Raw genomic sequence first — 17,126 nt, forward strand, 5'->3', positions numbered from 1 at the left:
CTACCTCTAGGACAGAGGGTAGACTTCATTTCAACCATAAATGGAAACAGGCTGTTGGCATTGAAAATTGCGAAGATTATAGCAGAGATTTGCAACAAGTAGTGGAAACAGGCTGTTGGCATTGAAAATTACGAAGATTATAGCAGAGATTTGCAACAAGTAGTGGAAGAATGTGCAGTTCAGGCTTGCATGTCCTCTGGCATGCTGTTTACTTAACTTGAAATTTGCAGTAGTTCACTAGGAAACAACATAGAGTCAGAACAAGTGCATGCCACTTAAGCAAAGGTATTGAGATTTACATTGTCTGTTTGTGAAAGAGAAGGAAAAAATATTAGTTTATTTTGTTGTTGTTGCTGCTGTTGTTTATTTAGGTGAATAATTTTTTATTATGGTGTACCTCAATTTCCTTGAGGCCATGATCTCACATTTTTAGTATAAATATTATCAGGGTCTTGGAAATACTCCTGGTAATTTCTGGGCTATTGTTGACATGAGTTTAAAGACCATTTAAAGTTCTACTTTAGCTGAAATCTGTTTTGCAGTTTTAACTATGAAGTAACAAGTGGTTATTTTCATATGATTATTCTATTATGTGATGTGATACAACTTCAGTGTCAATTTAGATGGACCTATTTAAGAATGCAGTTACTTAGATGGGAGACTGTCAGAACAGTTTTTGGCTTAATGGAACACAGATCAACAACAGCTCGGATTGGAGCTCATGCAGTGTTATGATGCAAAGTCTTGAATTAGGATCATAAAAGGTTATGAAGTGAAATTAAAAAAAAATTACAAGGTTTGTCAATGATAAATATGTACATGAGTACTGACACAAATTTAATATTTTGATGTGTGGAATGTTTAAGTATTTGGTCTCGAAACTACAACATATTACAGTGTTTAGAAGTTAAGTCTTAATCAAGGGCTTTTTCAGCAGAAATTGTATTCTGTGTAGTTCTCTGATATATATAACTTGAAAGTCAATAGAGTCCCCTCTTCCATCACTGCTTAATGCCTTATTAACCATTCTGTCTGACCACAAGTATGTTATGTATCTTACTCTCCTTACAAATGTTGAGAGAGGGTAAAATGACATGTTCAGATTGGGTGAGGTGTGGGTGTCATCAAAATTACCTCTCTTTGGACCAGCATGTGAAGAGAGTGCTGAAGTGAGGGACCTCTCCTGTGTTTTGTAGTGGACAACTGCTCTGTGCTGAGCCAGGACTGTAAACCGAAGATATTTATGGTGGCCCAGCCACTACAAAAATTTTCTGTCTAGATCAGGGCAAATAACAGAATGTGGGGTCTACAGAATCATGGAAGTGTAAAAATGAGAGGGAACTCGAGAGGCTCACCTGCCTTTAAATAAGGAGACAGGATGAACATGCCAAGAACACCCTTGATGGAAGTTTCTGTTCTCTCTTCCTTCACTGTGCTGAAGATCCCTTGGTCCCATGGTTTCTGTCAGCATCCAGTTCCACTGCTTGTCACTTCTTGCAGTCAGAATTTTTTTCCCAGATCTGATCTATATCTCTCTTGGTGTGTATTAAGTTGATTGATTCTTGTTCAGTGGCCACTTTCATTTTTTTAAGAACTGTATAAATATTTAAAGAGTTATATTATTTGGAGTTATTTTTCTAGACTAAACAAAAAATAATTCATTCACATTTCCTTGTTTGCATGTTATGTGTCCTAAACTTTGTACTATTTGTAGTTTGTCTGTGTATGTGAAGGTAAGAGATCCAAACAGAGTATTGAGATTCCAGCTAGGGTCTCAGTATCACATAGTGGCATACAAAACTACTTGCACAGTTGTGTGTTGCATGCTGTTACCAGTGAAATTCACCTGCAGCTGCTTTGCTGCTTACTTCCTTTTCTGTGTTTGTGCGCTTGATTTCTTCATCTACATGTCAACTTGGCCCCTGTTGAATAACATCAATTTGTCAGCGTTTAAATTTAGAGTATCTGAGGTGCTTATGAAACTCTCCGGATAGATGTCTTCCATAGACTGTGCAAAATAGGTTATGTTTCATTGTTGCTGTTGTTAATGAACATTTCGAATTGCCTATTTCACTCCACGAAGTATGCCCTCCCAATTTGACATCAAATTGTAGGTAATTTTTCTCTTAAGTTTTTTGGGCTATGGTGCTTTCCCAATATTAATTTTGCTTGAACCATATTTTCGTAAGTCTTTCAATGAATGTTACTTGGAATAGCAATAAGAGCTTTGTTTAAGTCAAGCTATGTTACGGCTTTTCCTTTCTTCTTTCCGCTTGACCAGTTATTCTGTCAGAGAGAGATAGATTGATTTGGTGGGATTTATTCCCAATAAACCCATGCTAGCTGTCTCTTATGAGCTGTGATGACTTAAAAATTTTTTTTTCAGTTGAATCCTTTCAGGTTAAGCTTTTTGATCGGTAAATTTTTCAGACTTTCCTCTTTGGGGTAAGGGTAATTATTTTTTTGCCTTTTGCTTGATTTCTGTAACTTCTTCTATCCTCTTAACTTCTCTTGAAGGTAACCAATATTTGTTCAGAGGTCATGTTGCCTATAATTACTCTAGGGTAATTTTAATCAGTCTTTTCTAGGTTTTGTGTAAGCACATTTAAATGTTCTTACTCTGTTAAGCAAATGCACATACATTCCTACCTTATTCCTGTTAATGGTATTCATAGAAAAATGCCTGATCACAAGTAGGCTGCTTTTGAAGTTTAAAAAAAACAAACACTTTTCAGTGTCTCCTGTTTGATCACTTTTGTCATTAACTAGTAGACTTTTTATTTTGTTGTGTGTTTCTTTTATTTGTAATTTATGCATAATGCAGGCCCTTGTTCCTTTACCTGCTGATTATGCAGTGGATAACCAATGATCTTACTCCTTTACCCCTTTCACACAGGAACTGTTAACTGCTTTGTTTCTCGCCATTTTGTGGACTTGAAAACAAAGTTGAGCCTTTTCCATATGCAAAAATTTTATTTCCTCCCTTTTCTTCCTGCCTGTCCTTCTTCAACAAGTTATACTCTCAATGTCAGTAATAGAGCAGTGTGAGTTATCACATTCAGTTTCTTTCTTAGATTAAAATTCTTTGAGGGCAGAAATTTCCAGTTCTTCCCCTTATTCTTTCGTAATATTGTTATAAATGTTTTTCTCAAGTGACAATACGATTTTTCTGTTCGATACTACTGCCTTCTCCCACTGCTACTAGATTTCACAGTACTTTTGACAGACACTGTTTTTAACCACAAATCCATTTTTGTTACTTGACTGCTTCAGTTTAGTTTAAAGCCCTTTGTTCCAGCTTCTGTATGTGTGTAATGTAGGGTATACGGAAAGGTCACAACCTTCTGCAGCAGCAGACTGGAAACTCCAGAGCTCAGACCACCGTACTCTGAATACCAGAGAAAAAGATGACCCTTTCCATCATTCCTTTCTTGCTGGAGAGCAGTGCTTTTTTTATATGGTAGCATAGTGGCTGTACTTACTCCATTTCAGGTTAGTTTGTGGTGCAAGCACATGTTAATGAAGCAGAAGCAATGTGAAGAAGAGTAACAAAGATGTTAGGAACTTAGAAATGATCTTTTTGTTCACTGAAGCTGGCTTGCTCCTGTAACAAACTAACCACATTGTGCAAACAGTCTCTTTGGTGAACTCATTGTACTCTGTGTTAAAACTAGATGGATTCTTTTGCCCTTTCACTTCCTTTTGGTAGGTGAATAAATGCTGAACTGTGTGGGTTTTATTGCTTTCTCAGAACTGTTTCTCTCTCTTGCCTTTTTCCATCAGTTCTTTGTTGCTGAAAGTAATGTAAATCTTCATTAGCTGTGGCTCCAAAGAGATACAAAGGTCTGAGAACTCTATCCATTACTAATGCTCTGTACAGACTTAAAATCGTTTTAATGATCATCTGCTAGAAGGATTGATTTACAGGGAATATGTTTACAGTTTATATTACCTACTTCTACTGTATGACAGTGGGGAAGGCGTGTCAGTAAGCAGTTGAAAAACGCTAAAGGAGAGAGGAGAGTGTATGTATGGTGAGAAGGAATGGCTAAGAATTCAGAGTAAACCGGGAAAGTGTGTTATCTGGATCGGATATCATGTAAAGCTGCCTTGATGAAGTATCATCACTTTTACGTGACTTTTTTTTTTTTGTTGTTGAAAGTGTTCCAGAAAGGGAAGAAGCAGCTTTACTAAGAAATAATCAGACGATATTTATAATCTGATTTACTTACATGCAAGCTACATAATCTTTAATACAGATTGCATAGGTCTTCTTAATATAGTTTATAGGTCTCGTATAGTCTAGAGAAATGTCCTGGTAAATACTTGAAGCATCTTGCACTGTCTGCCTGTAAAAATGTGTAAGTCTGTAGATACTTGCATAAATTTTATTTTGAGCAAAGATGGTCCTTTCATGGAACAGTTTCTGCATATGTGATACCTGTATGGATGGAGGTTGTAGGTGCAGTAGTCCTGAGGTTTGTGTTGTTTTCGCAGCTGGTATTTCCTTGCCTTGCTCTTTTTCAGTTTATAGTCTTTCCAGTCTGGCAGGGTTTAAGTTACCTGTATAGCAGCACTGTATGGATTGTAGATCCTTAGTTTGACAGGAATACTATCAGAACTCTTCCAGTTTGCCACTGATTTTGAAAATGTTAAGGAGATGCTTTCATGCAGATTGGATAAACTTCTATGTACACTTCTAAAAGTCCGAAAGTACACATGCTGGTTCATGGATGCCAGGGAGTGTAAGAATGGATGGTGAAATTGGAAGTTAATGGGGAGACTAAGTATTTGTGATGTAGCTGTAAAAATTTCCTATTCAATTTGACCTAATGCTTTCATCTACCTTGTCTTTCCAGATAGTGTGGAAAAATATTGTAAGGCATTAGCCAGATGAAAAATAAGGAAAGAGATTAATCTTATGCATACAAATTATGGTGGAGGATTGGTAATTGCAAACCACTTTAACATTGCTTTTGTAGTTTATCTCAAAAACTCCTTGACAGATTTATCCCTGCTGTAAGGATTATTTAAATGGACATTTCTTTTCCTCTTTTTTTCTTTCAGTTGGAACTAAATTGTTGTGTCTTCTTGTCAATCTAGTCCTGGTGGAGCAGGATGTCCAATCGATTCCGCAAGCTGAAGTTGACTCAGACATTGCGCCATGGATTTCCTTCCAATCAGTTTGTGCCTTTTCCTGATGAGACTGAACCATCATTAAATTCCACCATAAAAGCAGTTTCACAGAGTGATACGGACACCTCTGGAAACCTTGATGCTGCTGCAGCTCGGATCACAAATAACAAAGCTAGTGGTAAAGCCAGAGTTGTCTTGTGAGCTCTCATGGGGTAGTCAAGATGATACCATTTCTAATTTACTGGCATAGTTTTTACTTAGCTTAGTATAACTGAAAAGACATGTAATTTATTTGTGGTATATAAAAAGAGAGATATTTGTGCTCCTGACTCTTGTTCACACTAAATACTGAGTGCAGCATTGTGGGAGCAGAAAAACGCTCATATAACAATGTTACTGTTCTGTAGCAAGCATCATTAGATTGGATGGTAGAGATAGGTCACTCAAAAGTTGTTAGTATCTTTGATGAACTAATCTATGTAATGAAAACCAATTTAAATAAATAAATAAATCTGAGAAGAAAGAGAGACTGGAAAAGCCCAAAGCACATTTACTGAAACTGTACAGCTCTCCTTGCAAAACTCCCACAGTTTGCGATGTGAAATAGGACGAGTGGCTTAACTTGAATTTAGGTACATGATAGCATCACTGGAAATTGTGGTTCTGTGTGCTTACTGAGGGTAAAGCTGTTGCATATTTGAAAACAGTAAGCTATCCTTGAGAACAAAAGTAGAAGCATGTAAACAATAAAACATCATTTATATATTTTTCAGGTGCAAACACTGCAGAAGGAGGAAAGGATGATGAATTATTGACAACTATGGTATGTCGCAGTGGTTTTGGTATGTTCAGCCTAATTCAGAAGATGATGCAGCTCCCCTTTTTTTTTTCTAAACCTCCTATAGAGGTCACCATTGACAGTTGGACTTGGTGATCTTAGAGGTCTTCTCCAACCTTAATGATTCTGTGATTAGAAAGAGAGCTTTCGTGTGTTGACAGTCACTAGACAGGAACTGACAGGCTATGATACATCAGTAGTACTTAGACTAGGAAGTACTACAAGTAGTACGGTGTGGAAGCTGTTAACGAGTACTGAATTTTTTCAAGAGTTACCCATACCTTTGTGTATTCAGCAATGAATTACTAAAATAGATGGAACAGCTGATTAGTTGCTGACAAGCAGTATGCTCTGAGGAAAACATGGATGGAACGTGGTACACTGTGAAAATGAGAAATTACTAGAAGATGCAACTGTTAAATATTTAGTTCAGGTTGTTTATTTGTATTATTCTGTTTCTCCTTTTGTTGTGCTGTAGCTTTAAATTCCCCTACAGCTTGCTCCCTGGAGATGTCATTAAATGTGTCTGGTTATCCTTTATGTTCTTTTTCAAGAAGATTGGGTAACTTTTGATGTGACTGACTGACAGAACTCCAGGGAGCCGGATCATTTGTGGTGTTTTTTTCTCTTTCTGAAGAACGCATACAGCTGGAACAGGTAGTTGTTCACTGTTTCCAGGTGTCCTGTCTGGGAATACAGAGAGGACTACCTTGTTATTTCTTTGAAAATTAGTTGTTAACATTCCTATTAAAAGCAGTTTGAAGCAAGATTCAGCCCGATGAAGGAAGAGACAGTTTCTGCCACTTACTGGACTATATTCATGTATTAAATGAATGAACATACTGGTCGGTACCAGAATGTCCATTGGATTCTCTCTGTTATTATGTGTTGTACAACTTCACAAATACGACTTTTGTGTCTCATTTCCATTTTATTTTGTTTAAAAATGCATTTGTCTCTATCTTTTTATTTAACTTACAATTTTGAGACTACATCATCAGCTCCCAGTAATCTTTCTTAAGAAGAGGGTCTTATTTTTTAACCCCTTTCTTTGTTTCCCTCTCTCAGTTGAGAAGCAGTGCTCCGTTTACCAGGCTGCCCAATGATAAACTGAAAGCAGTGATACCGCCTTTCTTGCCGCCCTCGAGTTTTGAGCTTTGGAATTCTGACCGAACACGAATCAGCAAAGATGGCAAAGCTGAACTGATGAGAACTGCCTGGCCACAGAGAGCAATCAAACATGATTTTAACAGCAGTGGGAACTCTGATATAGTAAGCAAACCAGATGTGTATGAAAGTACTGTGTTATGTCCAGGCCATGCTGACTGGTGAACCACACTGTGTTTCTGATTAGAAATTACTTTAAACTCATTGTGTCAGTAATGGCTTATCCTTTTAAGCTCTGTTGTTAGGGTGAATACTCATCTGTATGGAAGGAGCATAAATGGAACAAAAGTTTTGTATGAAATTACTTGTTTGCTGTAAACTGGAATAAAGTCAGGCCATAATGAATTCGCTGCGAACTACTAAAGTGGCTGCTGGTTTCACCTGTGTGTTTTAGTTGCCGAAGTAGGTACAGTCATTGGAGTGTGGCAGAAACTGCTCTGGTTTGGAAGAAGACTAGGGGCAGAAGAAAAGAATGAAAGTTTCTCAATTTTTAGGAACTGGGGGGTGGAGGAAAGAAATATCAGTGAGACATAAATACAGAGACATAACATTCTGAAAGATGAGTAATAGACAAAATTTAGCGATTAGTGATCAGGTGGGCTTGAAGGCATATTGGCCTTAAAGTACAAGTACTGTAAAAAGGGAAAAGATCTGAATAAATTCATTTTTTTTTATAGAAGCTTGCCTGGTTCTACAATGATTTTAGTGAAAACGCAAAACAAAAGGAAAAGAGCTTGTTTATCTTGAGACAGGAAGCAAAACAACCTCAACAACATTTGCTTTTATAGCAGGAGAAAAAGGAGAAGTGCTTACTCCCCTGACTTTAAAATCTAATAGCCAAGTGTAAAGAAGAGTTTATTTTACTAGTCCAGAACTGTATATCATGTCAGTTCTAGAAATGGGACAATTAATACATTTTAGGAGGAATTTTTTTCCGTCTTCCTTTTTCAAGTGAACTTAATGCAGTAGAGGTGATTTAGGTGGAATAAGGTGGAATATTAGAAGTGGTTGATCACAGGAAGGTAAATGTTCATCTTCCTAGAAATGATGACTGTAATAACATCAGTGGGTAATTGGTACCCATATTTAAAGTGAGGAGCACAGGAAGTAGGAGAGGACTAGCCATTGATCCGTCAGTGGGGAAATAACGGTTTTGCTGTGGTAATAGGTAGAAGGAGAGAAACTGAGTCAGTCGGAGTTGGAAAGAAGTGATTTGAGCAGCAGGATAAGAAATATGAAAAAGCTGAGCTGGAAGAGTCACATGTCAGATGGTTGGCAGTGGCCAGTGGTGTAAAAGCAGAAGAATTGGAGGAGGATTTGAATGTGGCTGAGGATTTGACTAGCATATAGCTAGATCATTAGTGCCTCAGTTAACAGTAGTCAATAAAATGGTGCAGGTAGATGTTTAGATTGAGAGGGATATGAAAATGGAACTGGAGGAGAGAAAGTTCATGTCACATGTTGCAACTTATTTAGTAAGAAACAGGGATAAGATGGATGAGAAGTAGGTGGTAGCTGTTTTGTATGATGAGAGTGACAAGACCAGGATTCTGCAGGAAAGAAGTTTCATGTGGTAATTTCCTGCCACGCCCCCGCCTTCTTAATACTGTGTCTGTCATAACTCAGGTGCATTGTATATACTCATTTTACATTGGCCAAAGGTTAAGAAGAATTTATGCCTTTATTATGGTGTCGTTTCTTTCGTTGAATTATATATATTCAAAGTATATATATTTATGTAAATATATATTTTATATATTTGTGTATGTAAAATAAGGTTATTTCTGATAACCTTTTTGTTCTTCTGCTGGAGTTTCAGAACTTAGGATAAATAAAATGGCAGTTGCATTTTGATCTTCATTTTGCTCAAACAAGAAAGACGCCAATTATTTTTCTGCTTGCTTTCCAGACATCTGTTAGCAAAGGTACTAGACCAGTCAAATTACCAACATTTGCAAGAAGACCTGCATCTCCTTCAAATTCCAACAACTTCAACCATTCTCCCCATTCTTCTGGTGGATCCAATAACATTGCAGGAATTAACAGGCATGGAGGAGAACTGCATAACAGATCAGGTACCATGCTGCTTTTATTTTTAATAAGAAAGTAATGTGTATCTGGTTTAGCTAAAAAATTAGTGTTTGTGATGATGGTAGAAGATAGTAAACCTTTTCTGTGGCCTCCTAGTGCTGTATATATAAGCAAAACTTCTGTGAATTTTGGTGGAACAGAATTGGACTTCGGACACCTACCTAAGGGAGCAAAAGCCTAACATCTGTTATAGAAGTCTCATAGGTTAGCCCCTGTCTCAGAAAAAACACGTTGCTTTTGTGGAGTCCACCCACAGTGAATCAGAGGATGCTTGTTCATTGCAACATACATTTCATAGAGCTGTCTCTCACCCGTGTTGCTTGATTTTTGTTTAAAATAGAAGTAATTTTTCAATAAAAAACAAAGCTGCAAGCATTGTATCTGGCAGCTGTAAAGACGTTATGGAGAAGCAGCTCATGAAACCTATATCCAGGAGTATGAAAGCCAGCTCTGGGTGTGTATGGACAAGGCTGACTTCTCCCTTCTCCTGAGACTGATTTTTGTTCGCTTTCCTGAAAGCTGCTGAACAGGTCTGAACCTTACATTTCTCTCTCTCACTTCATCCAGTTTTTAAAAGAGAGTGAGTGGTGGAGAGAGGTGAATTAACAATTAACTAACATTTTAAAGGGATGGTTTCCTTGACTCTGTTTTTATTCTATTTTTTCTTAGGTGGCAGTGCAGATAATGTTTTGTCTCAGATTGCAGCCCAAAGAAGAAAAGCAGCAGGCTTACCTGAACAGAAACCCAGCCAACAGCAGAGTCCAGTCCAGTCAACTCCTTCATCCACTCTGTCTGATTTGCAGTGTCCTCAAAGTGTTGGCAATGGACATGTTGTAAAGGTACAGAGAAATGTAAATTGTTGTACTTCCAAACTGGTTAATTTTAATAGGTCATGTCTCAGTCATGGATGGTTGATAAATACAACTGCATGACATTGCACAGCCTAAAATGAATGAACACCTGTTACAGTAGCGGAAACTTTACAGGCTCCACAAACCTTGCTTTTAATTACAAGTCTACAAAAGAGCAGGCCTAATAATAAAACATCATTTTGCTTTATTATCAATTTCACTCTGTTTTAAAAGCAGTAAATGTAATACTTGATCCTAGGGTAGGTCTGCATTGTTATTTTGGTTTCTCATTATTTCTTTCTATGGCCCTGAGTGCAGTGTTTTAAGTTAGTTGTTCTTGGGCTTTCCTGTGAAGTGGTACAGCGAGTTTCCCTCCAAAGGCACAACCTGAGTGCAGAACATGAGATAATTTGTACCAGGATCTGTCAACCACAACAATATGCGTGTATCCAGTCTGCTTGACCAGGTGTTATTTTTAAACAACACGAACATTTAGCTGTCATCATGAAAGTCAGGTTTTGCTCCTGAGTGCAGGCCATATTATGTGTGCTGACTTACCTATCAAGTTCCTGGAATAGCTTTACCCTCATGACTGGCCCATTTTTGTGCATGTGCTTTGAAGTTAACAACTGCTTTGTACAAAATTTTTAAGGATTAAGATTTTAAATCTTCAAAATCTGCAGACACACAAGTTAGAAAGCAGCATCGTAACAGAAGTTGTGATGCACTGTTGTGAAATGTGTTGGTTTATTCACACAAGGAAACATTACATTTCAGAGAGCAAGAGAAGGAAAGCACATAATTTGGGGTTTTAGTTCTAATGACTGGTATTCTGAAAATGTTAGAATGCATGACCAAGAGCAGAATTTCTCAACTCTGCTTCTGTGATCTCCAAACGGCTCATTTTGCTTTGTTTTGTTTTATTTGCATCTTTTCATGAGCTGCTTCTGGAAGTTTTGCCTGAAGAAACAAAAATGACCAGAGTATAAAATTACTACATTTGCTGTCTCATTCTGTGATGTCTTATATGGCAACAAGAAGCAATATGTATATTTAATCAGTAAATATCAATGATAAATGAAGTTATAAAGTTGTTCAGTGATTTAATTGAATTTTCTGGAGGACAAAAATCAGAAGAAGAAAAGTGTGCAACTACCAATGTCAAAATAGTTTCCATGAATAGTCACTTTGTCTCTGATCCATCAGTCCTGATTCTGAAGGGACTACTGGTTACTTTTCAAAGATGAGATTGGGAGCTTTTTTGTAACTCTGCTGGACCCCCAAAAGCTGTGGACTCATGCTGATTCTTTGGCACATGATACTGTTTCCTCCCTTTCTATCCCATGTAACTGCTCCCCGGGTTATAAATGATCTGTCTGTTTCTTTCCTGTAGGCAAAGACACTTTATTATCCTCATTAAAGTCTCCTCTACTGAACAGCTACCAAATGCTTTTTCTTTCAGAGGTGGTCTGACCAATATATTGCTAATTAAACTCTCAGCAGTTCCTCTCAGCTTGTTTTTATCTTGGAAATAATTTCAGAAAAGCTGCTTGTGTCCCCGCAAAAATCTTATTTTTCTCTGGTTATATTAGTTAGCCTATTAAGAGATAATACCTGTGCCTGTGAGCTTTAGGCTGCAGATTTTGGGGCCTGTTGTTACAACAGCACTGCCACTAAGAAGTTTAAATATTATTTCCATTGACAGTGGAAGACCTTAAGGGAGAAATAAGTAGTGAGGTGCAATGCCCTGACCCTGCAGATCATCCTCTGGGTAGGCAGTTCATCATATTGTTGAAAAGATTTTTAAATGAAAGTGATGCCAGTATGTTGGAAAGCCAACAGCTCTTTCAGTGCTCTTTGCTTGGATGTCTAAATGAATTTCATTCTATCCACTGATAACAAAACATGTAATCAGTGTGGATCTCACTACAGATGTTCATGTATTGCACGTCTGAGGTGATTTTTGGGACATCAGTTTCTGTTAGGAGTACAGAATCACATATGGATCCACACTGGCTGCAAATCTTGAACAGCCTACTTGGTTGTTGTAAACAACATAAATGCTGGAAATCTAACGTCTGTTGTGGAAATCCTTGTGCCCTCCCATTAGGATCGTGCTGTCTAAACTTGGAAATGGCAGATCTAAAAATGCAGTGATGTTAACACGGATCAGTTTTGCAAAAGTTATATGGGGTGTGTGTGGGGAGGGAACGTACAAGCCTTAGAGAAAGGAAAAGAAAAGAAAAACTGAATAACAATTTTCAGGGTGATGTAATTTAAATAAATGCAGGCAATGCACTGGAGAGGGAAGACCATTCTGAAACACAGATGGCCAGTAACAGAATACAGGGAAATCTGGGAATGTAGTAAGGGATGAAAAAATGAAATGAGTTGAGGATGCTCTTCAAAGACCGCTCAAATTTGTAGCATGCTACATTACTTTTAGTCAGTTCAGGTGCAGGGCTGAGGCGGTAGTACATCCCAGCATAGGACAGAGTAATGGAAGAATGTTACCACTCAAGTCAGTTTTATCTTTTTCATCTCCATCTCTTTTGTTAACTAGAAAAGTTCTGTTTATGCCATAGCACAGAAGCAAAATTGTAGATAGGCAGGAACCACCATGATTATCCCTCCTTGCCTTGTTACTCAACACCTTTTTTCTTATGTTTTTCTTGTATCAGCCTGACTGACAAAAGGTATTTTACGTTAAACTCTGAATTGAGGAATCCAGGAGAAAATCACCTAGGCTTCTTTTTAGGCCATATAATGCAAACGTCGAAATGTGTGAAGTGATAGGTAGATCGAGGAATTTTGGAGATGAGGTCCATTAACTTGTTTCGGAAAAGACTGATACGCATACATATATATTCTTGTGCTTATTTCTCATTTATAATTTGTCTATTTTCCTGTTTTCTATGCCTTCAAATGTATTAAATATTTTCAAAATAATAATAATAATTTGAAATAATTTGACTTATGTTAGGTAATAACGAGTTTAAGCATTGTCTGGAAACTTTCATTCCAGTGTAGCAAGTGATTTAAATGCATCCGAAACTTAGTTTATGCTTGCTGCATATTTCTGGTTAATCCAGCATGAAGTGCTACTTTAAATTAGCATCTGATATACTTTGAAAAGCTTAAATTGAGGCTCTGTTTATTTAATTAAATCTCTGAATGAAAAAGACCTGTTTTCAGAGTCAAAATATTTTCAGCTTTTATAAAAATAAATGTAGTGCTTGCATATAGTATTGCTTTATGAGAAATCATTTTCTTATTCCAAAATGACAGCCTTAATAAAGGTATTTTCTGGGGACAGACTCTTACCTGTAATAAATCAATATTTGCTCCAATTATTTCAATATGAATCAAGCAGAAGCTTCTAGGTGTGATTACATGCCCTGCAGAAATGATACGCAACTTAAGTAGAATTGAGGTATCATATATAGGTAAACACTTTTTTTGACTGAAATGATTGTATCATTAACTACAGCAGAAACTGGAGATGAACAAAAGACCTGCATCTGGGACTTCATCTACTTCTAAAAGCACATCACCAACTCTCACACCTTCCCCATCACCCTCCCCGTCTCCTAAGGTTCACAGCGCAGAGTCCCCTCTCTCGTCCTCTCACAGACAGGCCAAGAGCAATGGTTCCAGCAGTGGTACTATTACAGAAGATGGTGAGTTGGTCACTGTAATTATAGGAGATTCATTCATCAAGAGCACAAAGTGTTTAAAGCTGTAACTGCGCTGGATTAGTGTGTATCGACATGAGAGTGAGAACATTTTTTCTTTCTAGAAAAAATATTTTCGTTTCTTACTGTAAGATTGGCATTCCTGCAGTAACTGGCAGTAACTCTTTCCCAAAAGCTGTAATCCCCTTCCATTTGGAAGGAGACTGGTGCCATCTCAAACCTAGCATAGAGCATGTAGATAGGCCCTCTTACGTGGCCTCCTTCCTTACCTCCTTTCTGGTTTAAATCCTGTTTTTCGTCCTTTCCTGAGGCTAGAAAATGCACTTTCTCCACATTTGAAATGATTTTTTTTTTTAAATGCAGCGAAGCACATGACTGCAGAAATACAATTTTGATTCGTAGCAAGTTGTAGCTACATGCAGTTGATTTTTAAGAGCTGTATTGCATGTATTTTTTTTTATTTGCAAAAATAGCCTTATTTTGGCCTTATTTTTAACTTTAGGTCATAAGAAGGGATAATAATGTTACTACTTTTTGAATAACATTACTGCCTTTTAAGTTGAACTTTCAGGTCTAAATAACAAGACTTCATTTTAAAAAGTAATATTACTGCATTGGAAACAGAATATCAATTACTTTTTTTCTTCGGTAAACATCTTATAAAAAGTGAAAAAAATAACATGACTTAGAATCTTTTAAATAAGAGATGGGGCTACCTTTTGTCAGGATTCTGCAAGAGGCACTCTACTATTTTTGTTTTTTTTACAAAAGTGTCTGTATTGATTTTATTTTCATTTATGCTAACTTTGTCCATTGACACTGTACTTCCATTAGACACTAAAGAGATGTGGTGTTTGACCTGCTTTCTGTCTTTTTATCATGGCTTAGCTGTAACATATTGTGCAGACTGCTGGAGAAAATCCTTTCACATTTTAGTTAGTGCCATTTTGTGATGATGGCTTGATAACTTATAAGAGTTTTTGGTTTCGAAATACGTGAAGGGAAGAGAACTCACTGTCATATAGCAAGGGGAATCAGCTGTTCTAATCTCACCTGGTGTAGCTGGGCTTTGTGGCTGCACCACTAGTGCCATGGTACAGTGACTTTCCTCTGTAGAAGAGGGATAGATTATCAGAAGCCCAAGTAGTTCTGGGTTCCTTGTGCTTGTAAGCTTTCATAGCTAAGTGGGCCTTTAATTCAAGGGCTTCTTTTACTGATTTTACTTGATTCAGCAGCAACAGTCGAATGCTTGTAGGCCCAGCAGTAATCAGTAATTAGAATAAGTACAGAAGGCCTGCAATGTTAACTTTTCTTTTTATTTCAAGTAAACTTAAATGAATTAGAAAACTATCTTGCATTGAATATGACTGTGAAGGAACAGTGGGCAGCAGGGTTCAGAGGTGTGCATGGTTTCTTTTTAGGCAACCACTTGGTGGACCATCAACAGCTTGTCCCTATTCTGAAAACCAGTGATGTAGAGAATCATGAAAGACGGAACCATGTGAGAGTAAAAGGAGGCTCTGAAAACTTGGAGAAAGGTAATCTTACCCTACTGCTACAGAGTAGTACAAAAGGTGCTGAATGGGACTAAAGCGGCAAAAGTAGTAAGAGCTCTGAGAATCTTTGCTTTCTCCAGGGACAGAGGTAACGAGACGAGAGATGAGTAGAGTAAAAGAAAGACTTAGTGAAAAAGCAAAGGAGAAACAATATGTTATGCAAGAGTTATAAAACAGAGGTTTCAGATTTTGTTAATGTATGATACAGGAACTAGAAGAGGAAAACAGGAAAGAAAACATGAAAGGCCTACAGCTGAAAATATTGTCTCTGTGTGTGAGAAGTGTTAGGTGTTACAGTTGTTTGTCACAGCAGGACTCTGGGCTCAGAGACCCTGAAAGTTTCTTCTGATATCACAGCCTATAATCTGAGCTCACCAGTGTGATAAAAAATGAGGTTACCTAACATCCTTAAAAAAAAGAAAGGTAATGACATATTTAAGGGCTTCTAATGAAACTTTTGTTTTCTTTCTGTAAGATGATATTTTTCATCAAACTGCATGGAGAAGTTCTCATGCTATGTTTTTAAAGCTGGTTACCTTTTCCCATTGATTAACCTCAGTTAGGGTACCAAAGCTTTTAGCCTGAAACCATGCCAACCGTTACAAATCATGTTAAGCATACCAAATTAATTGACCGTGAGGTAAAAAAACCAAAACCCTAGCAGAAAATAAGACAGCTAGAATTTTTCTTTTCAGTTTTCTGTGGGCTCTTCTATGTAAAGAAGGAGCTGTGCATAGAAAAGTGTATCCACCTCAAGATACTTGATGCCTTTTGAGAAGCTTAGAGAGTGAGATTTTCTTTCACATTTCTACTGGTGATGAAAGAAAAGGGACAGTCAAAAGACTTAGAAGAAGTGAAATAAATAAAGTACATTTGGGAATGGAATAGTGGTGTGTTTACAATGAACGTGAGTTTATATGGGGAATATTAGATGTAGTTTGATTGTGTAATGTAATCATTCATGTTCTTCATTTTGACTTTGACCCCTTAGTTTAACTGACCACTTTGGTACTTCGGAGGAAAAAAGAATTAGCCACTTGTAACAGCAAAGCAATAAAAATGAACAGAATCCCGAGTTAAGAGAGGTAGTGTGTAATTAAGTGACGTAATAGCGGGTTATTCTGAAACTGCACTTACACTTTTTAACTGGCTAACCACATTTTAAATTAGTGGGAAGAGTCAGTATCAGGTCCTAGAACTTTTAATTTCCTAGGACTTTGAGAGGAAACCCAATACCCAGTGGTGTTAGCCTTGGAAGGTAAACTTATGAAACTTAAAATCTGCCCAGGTTTCATCTTAGCTGGACTTCAGCTGTCTGTGTTCAGGATGCCGGGATGTCAGGCACTTAAGGAGGAGAGGTTCAGATATACCCTTGTTGTATCAGTATTTTCAATGAGCATCTGGGTGGTTGCTTGCTCTACCCTTTGCCTTCCTGGACCACGACATGGAAATAGGCCATTCAGATCATTGCCTGCTTGAGGAGTTTTGCTGTCTAACCTGCATGATCTGGGTCAGCTATCTGGGGCCAAGCACATTTACGTTTTAGGCCTTAAAGTGGTTTGGTTTTTTAAGATCCTTTTAATGAGGAAGAAAGGGCAATACAACAGAAAGATTTTATCCTAGCAAGGTAAGACTAGATTGAATTACATATACAGAAGTAGGTGAGAACACGATAAGCCAATATTTTAATTTCTGATGCAGAGTAAATGTGATTGGGTTTTTGTTATCCTATATCACTCTATAGAATATATGTTTTAATATATATTTTCAGCAGTTAACAGTTCAGACATCA

General features: G+C 37.4%; 1 protein-coding gene across 2 annotated transcripts in view; it reads left to right on the forward strand.

The window, feature by feature from the left end:
* ANKS6 (ankyrin repeat and sterile alpha motif domain containing 6) overlaps window positions 1–17,126 on the forward strand; it is a 44,761-nt gene that overhangs the window by 17,356 nt on the left and 10,279 nt on the right. For both annotated transcript variants that reach the window (XR_012763478.1, XM_075416664.1), the window contains exons 7-13: window positions 5,104–5,314; window positions 5,910–5,959; window positions 7,043–7,246; window positions 9,051–9,216; window positions 9,902–10,071; window positions 13,574–13,763; window positions 15,200–15,316. Coding sequence is in view for 1 of the 2 variants with exons in the window: in XM_075416664.1 (XP_075272779.1) it covers window positions 5,104–5,314; window positions 5,910–5,959; window positions 7,043–7,246; window positions 9,051–9,216; window positions 9,902–10,071; window positions 13,574–13,763; window positions 15,200–15,316 (1,108 nt within the window). In the remaining variant the exon portion in view is untranslated. The remainder of the gene's footprint in view (window positions 1–5,103; window positions 5,315–5,909; window positions 5,960–7,042; window positions 7,247–9,050; window positions 9,217–9,901; window positions 10,072–13,573; window positions 13,764–15,199; window positions 15,317–17,126) is intronic.

This window comes from Opisthocomus hoazin, chromosome 3, assembly GCF_030867145.1.
Source record: "Opisthocomus hoazin isolate bOpiHoa1 chromosome 3, bOpiHoa1.hap1, whole genome shotgun sequence".
Classification (NCBI taxonomy): domain Eukaryota; kingdom Metazoa; phylum Chordata; class Aves; order Opisthocomiformes; family Opisthocomidae; genus Opisthocomus; species Opisthocomus hoazin.